Raw genomic sequence first — 9,287 nt, 5'->3', positions numbered from 1 at the left:
CTTTTATTGAGTTCTAGGATGCTACAATATAGAATGTAATAATCAAGCAGCTCAGTTCTCTTCCAAATGCCTATTTCCTCATGCAGAAGTGTGCCTGTACTTTCACCTTGGCCTTGCTTATTCCAGTTGAGTCTTCTCCGCGAGTTGGATGTCGTCGACCAAAGTGCTGTACACATGTGCCATCGTCGCTTCAATGAGCTGGACACGATTATGAATCGTTATGTACCTAATATTTATTGTCCAGAACTATATACCGAATGCCGAATGTTTCTCACAGGAGCGTAGCTGCGCGTGTGCCATCGGCCTGCTTACTCGAGTTGTACCTGTTGAGCGAATTGAAGTCCTCGCTGAAGGTGTTGTGCACGTGTGTGCGTACCCGTTCAAACGTGTAGAAGAAAACACTGCACACACAAAACCACCAGGTACTACGAGCCCCTGCACCAATGAACAAGCCACGCAACCCGTCCTCCTTGAGAATACTGTTAAGCACAACCTGTGTTTGGGAATATAGAGCAGGTTGGGTTTAGGATCAATAGGATTCTAGGGTGTAGGGTTTAGGATGATGTGTGGAATAGAGTGAGTTCTCGAGATGCATGGGGACGCATATCTAAATGCTCGATATGAGTATAGCAAGCATTCTAAGTATCGACACACCTTCAAACAATGACTTCTTTATAATATCAGACCAAACACCAACCCCACACCTTCATTTACCAAACACATTTCACACACCTTCATTTACCAAACACCAATCACACACCTTCATTTTCCTGCCGTCTCCTGCTGTGGTCTCTGTCATGATGCGTGTTTTGATGACATCAAACGGTGTCGTGGAAAAGCCTGCCAAACCACCGGACACCCCACCCCACAGTACAGTCTCCAGGTCACTCCACTCCTGTGAGTATATGGATAAGCAAATGCAGAAGTAAGCCTTAGGGTATAGGTTATAGTATAAAAGTTTTCTGTATGTACATATACATATATATATATAAGGTATAGATGCATAAGAAAGCCTTAGGGTATAGAGGTATGAGCGAAAATCATGTGTGAACATATGGATAAGTAGTTGCATAGATATGCCACAAAGTATAGGATGTAGAGTGTCTATATAACAATATATAACAATATATATAATAATATATATAACAATATATGTATGTATGTATATATGAAATATAATATATATATATATGAAATATAATATATATATATATATATACATATACATGTATACACACACACACACCCACATATATATATATATACATATATATATGTATATTTATATATATACATATAAATATATATATATGTATATATGTGTATATACATATATATATATTATACATAATCAAAGTAAGTGCCGTTACCATGCGCAACAAACGCATATATGACGTTACGACTATATATATACTTGTACAAATACCTTAATCGGTGATAATAGCAAGATTTGAAGTAGTTGAAGCGCACGTTACTTGTTTTGAATTAGTAACGGTGGATACAAAACACACGCATATGTTTTCGTGTGCGGCGTGCATGTTCATTGTAGTAAGTCCAGTGCAGACACGTGGTACATAAAACTGTATATAGATACATCTGGGCATACGCAAGTAGCTATAGATATATTCGAAGCGATCGGTCCCTTTGGGACAGGTCGATACACCCAATGGTAACTGTAAACGATGTGCTTGCACAAAGACATACAGACACACTACAACCAACACGTATGACTCACACAGTCGGTTTGCCCTGAAGCAAACGAACTGAGCCACCTTAGGCCTGTCGCATACAACTACCGTACTATCAGTACCCACCCTAGGCCTACCGCATAAAACTATTGTACCATCAGTACCCACCCTAGGCCTACCGCATAAAACTATTGTACCATCAGTACCCACCCTAGGCCTACCGCATAAAACTTTTGTACCATCAGTACCCACCCCAGGCCTGCCGCATACAACTACCGTACTATCAGTACCCACCCACAACCATCTACACACCCTGTCTTCCTCTAAACCTTGCCGCGAGGATGTCGTTGTGAATCTCAGCTTCCACGTTTTGAATTGCTCGTACGAGGTAAACAATATAATCATAAACGGAATGTCACGGATCGCAGTTGACCAGTAACCTGCAACACAGAGAGGATAAATGTTTTAGTAGCCTGCAACAAGAGTGATTTACTGTTTAAATAGCCTGCAACAAGAGTGATTTACTGTTTAAATAGCCTGCAACAAGAGTGATTTACTGTTTAAATAAACTGCCACACAGAGAGGTTGAATTTTTCCACGTACTCGGGCTTTCTGCGGGAATAAGACATGAAGCGTGCCCAGGTACATAGGTCTGGCCACACGAAAGTATAAACACATATAAACCTATAAACAGATATAAACAGATATATATAGATGTAGATACATATATATATATATAGAAGTGTGTATGTATATGTATATATAAATATATAAATTTATACATGTATACATATATATTTGCATATACAAATGTATAATATATACATATATATAGGTGTATACATATCAACAAGTGCCTTCTCACACGACTCGCATACCTGCGAAGAACCCTCGCATGCCCTCCTCAGCAAAGATCGATCTTACCGCGTGCGCTGTACTCGTGTATAGACCCTGCAACATCCGCAGTCACCACGTGTTAACTCATCTCTCATGAGTACCAAGTACAATCACATAGCGTTGGTGCTAATTGCTTAACTGATTCACGTCTTATTGAGGGGTTCGTTCAGCTGTCTTTGGCATGTGTTGTGAATATATATCGCAAGTGCAATAGTGCAGCATTGTACGCATACAGACTCGACAAGGAGAGCTCATATACTTTCAAACACATGCGAAGGCGTATATGCACAAGTATACACACACGAACCACAAACAACCTATCACCTTTGACATACCACACTATTGCTGATAGTCCCCGCCTGGACAGCAAAAACACACATTCAATAAAACACAATAACACACTTCACAAGCTATCAAGCAGAGATTCAATCCCCGTTGAAACCCAGGATTCACTTTTATAACACGCTCACAACCCCAGCATAAGCGCAAGGACACACCTTTAATATACGCTCACAACCCTAGCATGCGTGCTGCATGCAGACGCAGAACAATGATTTCAATCACCACTAGCCCAACACTACCGCTGACAGCCCGAAGCATGCATCCACCACGGCGCAGCCTTACCATACAATAACTCATACAAATATCTAATTTAGAAGGCTATGTACAAATGCATTTCATATATTAAATCACACACCTACAACAACCCTTGCAAACACGCAGACAACAATCACATACACATACACATACGCGCACACCAGGCCGCCATACCGTTTGCAAACGTTGTACTATAATCTCCCGCGGCACTTTCACCACACTACTGCTGACGTCACCCGCAACCGCCGCGATGGCGTTCTGAAACATGGGCAGGTCAAAGTACGGGTGCAGCTTATTCTGCACTGTACCGTACACTGCTAGACGGAGCCCACCCTGTGGCGCTGATAGTTGTGTACGGGCGAATGAAGTGTGGTAAGAAGTAGGCCATATACAGCATATACAGCATACAAAGCAATATATATACAAAGCAACATATACAAAGCAATATATATCTATATATATATATATATACTGAAATCTCTACAGAAGTATCTATGTAAACACGCGTCACATACATACGAGTACCTGTAGAGATATTTGCAGCCGCTTACCTGCCCCCAGCACACTTGGCAGAAACCCTTTGCCCAGAGCCCTAGTGGCGCCACCGCTTTTGAAGGATGATTTTATTTGATTCCAGAATGAGCCAGTTCCATTTGCGCCTGAACATTGTTGGGTGGTGTGTAGATGAAAGGATGAGCGTATAAAACGTGAGAACAAAGTGTAGGCACACTATACACGAACTATGCAAAATCGGTGGGCTGTGTCGATAGACTAGTGCCCCACAGGTACGTACACAGGTACAATACCACAGGAGACATCTCAGCCGTATGTATACACAAATATGTGCACCGGGTTGTGTGCTGGCGAATCAGGAGCGGATGCAGAGAGACTAGCCTATGCCGAGGAACATGGTTACACCCACAGTGCGTGCATTCGTGAAGGAAGGTACAGACACCAGGCAGATAAGAAAACTCTAAACCCTAAATCCTAAAGGCATAGACGATACGTGAGATACGCCCGGATTCACCACGCAGAGAAGTATCCCCGTCGTACCTATCGCCGATGTCAGCTACACAAAGACTCTACACACACACACACTGCGAAACACTCGCATGGGAGCGTACTCTGTGGTAGTATCCATGAGCTGGTCAGATCGGTTAGAGGGTATCTGGTATAGCACCAGAGACACACATGCATAGCGCAGCTATGAGTTGTACGAGACATATATTGTATAGATGCACCGGTGACAGGCACATATCATATATTTGTACAGAGATTTATATCAAAGTCAGGTCATGTGTATACACGTGCCTTCCGGACATGCCTCTGGCAGCAGCAACGAAGTATGTTGCTTTGTATGTTGTGCATGAGACTATAACACGAAAAGAAGACTGTATGCGCACTGACTTTTATTCAAACCTCATTCGATTTGTCCACAAGAAGTGCGACAAGTTGTGTTCCAGCGGCTTGTGATAGGGACGCCGCGGATGCTGTAACAGAATTGTAGATGGTACGCTATACAAAGTCACATGCTGGTGTACATGAATACACACACGTACAGATGTTCTCGTCTTATAACATACACAAACACTCATACACGCGCATATACTAGGGCTGGGACTGTGTGCCAGGCAGATAGCCGCATCTTGATGGTGCTGAGGTGATGTGTGACAGCAAATAACAGTGGCAGGGGTGCGCTTCCCTCAATGACAGTCTGATGGAACGAATAGACGCGGCAACCACATGCATGTTATATACATACATACATGTATATATATAAGTCTTCGTACCGTATGACACACACACATGTATTCGCAAACTAACACACCATTGGCTGGTGTGCCCGTGTGCCTGGCCTGCATGCGTGTCTTGATGGTGTCGAGAGGGTGTGTGACGGCAAATGACAGTGGTAGTGCCACACTCCCCGCAATGAAGTTCTGGTGGAACGAGTAGAAACGTGCCGTGCTCTTGCTTTCACGTTTGTTGAGGTCTCGCTCATCTTCGTCGGATAGACGCTTCTCTAATCTGTTCAGGTCAGAGTTGTGTGGTAGGTAAAAAATCTATATAAGTCCACTATTACACCTAAATCCTAAACCTCGCTCATTTGCGTCGGATAGACGCTTCTCTAATCTGTTCGGGACAGAGTTGTGTGGCAGGTAAATTATCTATATAAGTCCATTATTACACCTAAATCCTAAACCCTAAGTCTCGTTCATCTGCATCGAATAGACGCTTCTCTAATCGGTGTGAAACAGAGTGGGGTAGTAGGTAAATTGTCTATAGATGTCCACTATTACCCCTAAATCCTAAACCTTAGGTCTCGTTCACCTTCGTCTGATAAGCGTTTTCTTGACCTGAGCAGCGAGGAGTGGATTAGTAGGTTAACTGATCTATATATGGGCATCCTAACTCCTAACCCCATAAAACACTAAACCGTTATTACACTTATCTGCCCAGGGGAGAGTGGGTTGGTAAATGTAGTAACTATTCAGGTGCATCACAACTACACTTCACTCGTATATGTGGCAGCCGCTATATCCAGTGTCTGTATAACACACAATTCGTCAATAGAGTGTGCGTGTGTTGAGTTTCGATATGCAAAAGATGACTACAAAAGAATATGTTAGTGCACAATACTGATACAGAGCACACGGAAGTGTCCCAAAGTACCGAAAAAGACGTGTATGGTTGAGTCGTTTCAGACAGACATCCAAGGGCGAACAGGACAATAGTAACGATGAGACCGACACAGCCCACTCGCAATATAACATCTCTTGATATGCTTAAATGCCATGTATACGTAACCCATTCTAAACCCACGGGTATACCTATGGCACACAACCAACACACATACAATACAATAGATTCGATGTACATGCAACGCAATGTTTGTCGACGCTCTGCTACAGAAGCACGACTGCGACTGAAAAGGTCTTTTTGGTGGCGTCCTATGTTGATATAGTCTACTCGAGTATATGGGACATACAAGCAACCCGTATGTATGTAATCCCCAATAATTCACAATATAGTTCATACAACCTACGACCATGTAAGTAATCAACAATAATTCACAGTATAGTTCATATAACCTACGACCATATAACCCATGACGTACCTGTGACATACATACTGTAAACAGAATACCCATACAATGTCTATGGTACACAAACAATGCAAATATAACTCAACAAAGAAAGCATTCAAAGTCAGATCCCTCCCATACCTATGGTATACATCCAAACCAAAAATAATCCCTTCAATACTCATAATAGACAAAGAATATACGAACAACCCACGCAATACCTGTCAACGCTCTGTTGGAGATGCACTACTGCGGATGTCAATGCTTGTATGGTAGCTGCCAATGTTTGGGTGTCCTTGGACTGATCATTAGAGAGATCTTGAGTCATCCTGGAAATACTCTGGATATGGATGTATCAATTTTTAAGTGTTTTGTAGTGTTCTATATAGGAATGTAAGGTAACAAATATACTCAAGACATCGGTGTGATCAAGTGTACAGATCCGATATAATTTATTATGTGATGTTTTGTTTAATGCTTCGCAATTAATATGACATTGATATGTGGGTCGTATGTGAGTCCAGGTGTCCCATCAACTGCTCGTTGATCAATATATCACACCACAAACGTGTATGGGGCGTGAAAACGTAGCGTATATATATATATATATATATATATGGCTGGCACTCCCTAATGTGATTGTTCTTTGCTGTTGACTGTAGTGTGGCTATATTGCCAGCAACTGTATATTGATGTACTAAATAAGGTATATACAGTTATCCATAGGCCACAGCTACAATATTATACAGAGTAAAAATTGACCTGTGTCACACTGTCACTTGTCGCCTGTCGGTGTCAGATTTCGAGTGCCTGATGTCAAGCACTGCGAGACCTAAACTCAAAACGTTGTACATACGTGAAACGGCTATACATATTTCAAAAATATTCGTATACGTCATGGACCCCCTGCCCTCTGGAGTCTGGCGTGTATCTGGATTCTGGTAGTCTCGCCCCGGGGGTTGTCACATTGGCTCCTAAACTCCTAAAGGCTGAGTCCTAAATATTTAGAAATATTGTCAGTGCGCAACCGATCGGTCCAAACTCCCTGGACAGACTTTGAACGAGGGGGTTTATGTTTACGTTCAACTTTTTTTGCTGCTGATATTGATTGGAATCAAATTTTCCAAGCCCGTCTTATTATAGTGTGATATTCTGTTAATTTTTATAAAGTTTACGCTCAACCTTCTCTACTAGTAGAGACAAGTCCCTTGGAACTTGGAAGGGAAGACAACTAGACAAGTCCCTTGGAATCTACACTTTGATTGTTTTAAAAAAAAACCCCCAAACGTATTTCAAAAAAGAATCTGTTCAATTTAGGTGTTTAGGAGGCTATGAAAAATCTGATGCCTGACTTGACTCTTAACAGTTTTAGGGTTTAGGGTTAGTTCCCAGCTTCCCATTTACGTATTTATGGTTTTTTTAGAAAAAGTAAATTAGGGTTCTCGACTCGCAGTCGCGCGTTTCTATCTCTAAAATAAGGATGTTAAAAAATACACGGTACATACTGTACAGTAAATACCAGTACGAGTCAAGGCCCAATCCCCCAAGGCCCCAACCGGGGCCCAAGCCCCCACACAAGAAGCATAGTGGCAAATTCACTATTAAAACTAAAAACTGAAATTATGTCTATTTATTCTCATTTTATAGAAAGGCCATACGCCATACGGATGAAACGGCCCAAACGACAAGTCCCAGATTCAGAAGGAAGACCGAAGGCCGTCACGAGTCGACTCACGACTCACGTGTCACGACGGTCGACGAGACTTTTCACCAAAACCCTTTTAAACCACGGACATCGCGATTCGGTGGTCGGAGTTTGGACTATTCATGAGACCCATAAAATGTTGTGGTTTTATACTTTTTATACTTTATAGGGCCTTATTAGGCTAAATACGTGTTGACTCGGACTCTAGGACTCGGAGTCGGTAAATTGGAATAAAAATTGCCACAGATGTTTCTATTGATGAGATCCAGGTAGTCGGCAAATTGAACTGCTTGGCATTCTAAATATATATCCATAGGTTGTATGGCGCTATGGCTCCATTATCCATACTCCAAACATATGTCATATAGTTTGTAAATATCGATATAGATCCATACCTTGCACATATTCGCATAACTACGCAAACTATCTCACAGAAGACACTAAGCAATCAACTTACTTCGTTCCAATACAATGGTCCAAGGAACTAAGCACGAGGTCACACTGACATACTGGGACGGCAGAGGCAAGGCTGAGATCATCCGCTACATGTTAGCTGCATGTGGTGTGCCTTACAAAGAGTGTGTGCCTGGATTGGAAGGTGTAGCGTATTTGTCAGAGCGGAAACACTTTACACACCTCTTAGAGAACGACTACTTGCCTATGGGTCAGGTAATAGAGTATCTCGGATTGCGAACATACTAAGGTACGCTCGCACGGGAGGGGGGAGGGGGATCGGTGTCCAGTTGCGTGTGTATTTGTATGTATACTATTATGTGTATTTGTGTGTTGGTGTGTGGATTGGTGTACTTCGACGTGTATTAGTGCATGCTATACCAGCCTTCATGGCAACGGCGTGGGTGTCGATGTATGCTGAATCTAACAGCAACTTTGTACGCCATATTCGTGCATGTATGAACAAATCAGTGTTAACAAAATAGGACTCCCCCTTGTTTAAATGTGCGTTTCCATGATCATTTATGCTACTGAACAGACTCTTTCATCTATATTAAAACGGGGGTTTCCTCATTTCTCAGTTTCAAAAGGTATTTATGTTCCCCACGTATATTCAATATATATATATATATATGTATATATATATATATATATGCGCTTTTATGTGCGCTTTTATGTGCTGTTATGCATTTCGTTTTCTAAACAGTGTGTACAGTTCTTATTTAAAAGAAATGAATAGCCTACACAAGAACACGAATGATCATACCTTACACACGCGTGAGAATTATATGCGGTATATCTACCGCTCATATGTCAATTAGATCTACATGTATTTGTCTTTGCATCCATTCAGGAACCATATATA

At 41.8% G+C, this 9,287-nt stretch overlaps 1 protein-coding gene across 1 annotated transcript; it reads right to left on the bottom strand.

Annotated features, from left to right (window-relative positions):
- SARC_09931 (hypothetical protein) lies at positions 1 to 6,984 on the bottom strand. The gene is made up of 8 exons (XM_014296037.1): positions 6,486 to 6,984; positions 5,011 to 5,207; positions 3,734 to 3,841; positions 3,357 to 3,523; positions 2,567 to 2,639; positions 2,001 to 2,128; positions 761 to 895; positions 1 to 493 (listed from the first exon to the last, which is right to left on the bottom strand). The coding sequence occupies exons 1-8, from the start codon at positions 6,590 to 6,592 to the stop codon at positions 272 to 274; spliced, it is 1,137 nt and encodes a 378-aa protein (XP_014151512.1). The 5' UTR covers positions 6,593 to 6,984; the 3' UTR covers positions 1 to 271.
- Positions 6,985 to 9,287: the final 2,303 nt, after the last annotated feature.

The sequence above is a fragment of the Sphaeroforma arctica genome (genome assembly GCF_001186125.1).
Source record: "Sphaeroforma arctica JP610 unplaced genomic scaffold supercont1.1085, whole genome shotgun sequence".
In the NCBI taxonomy this organism is placed as follows: domain Eukaryota; class Ichthyosporea; order Ichthyophonida; genus Sphaeroforma; species Sphaeroforma arctica.
This window is presented reverse-complemented; position numbering and strand designations above follow the sequence as displayed.

Excerpts from the sequence above, each read along its gene's own strand:
- SARC_09931 (XM_014296037.1), bottom strand. The coding sequence starts at position 6,592 with ATGACTCAAGATCTCTCTAATGATCAGTCCAAGGACACCCAAACATTG. Across the intron at positions 5,208-6,485 it reads CTCCAACAGAGCGTTGACAG|ATTAGAGAAGCGTCTATCCG; the intron begins GTATTGCGTGGG and ends TGACCTGAACAG. Across the intron at positions 3,842-5,010 it reads CACGGGCACACCAGCCAATG|GCGCAAATGGAACTGGCTCA; the intron begins GTGTGTTAGTTT and ends AACAATGTTCAG.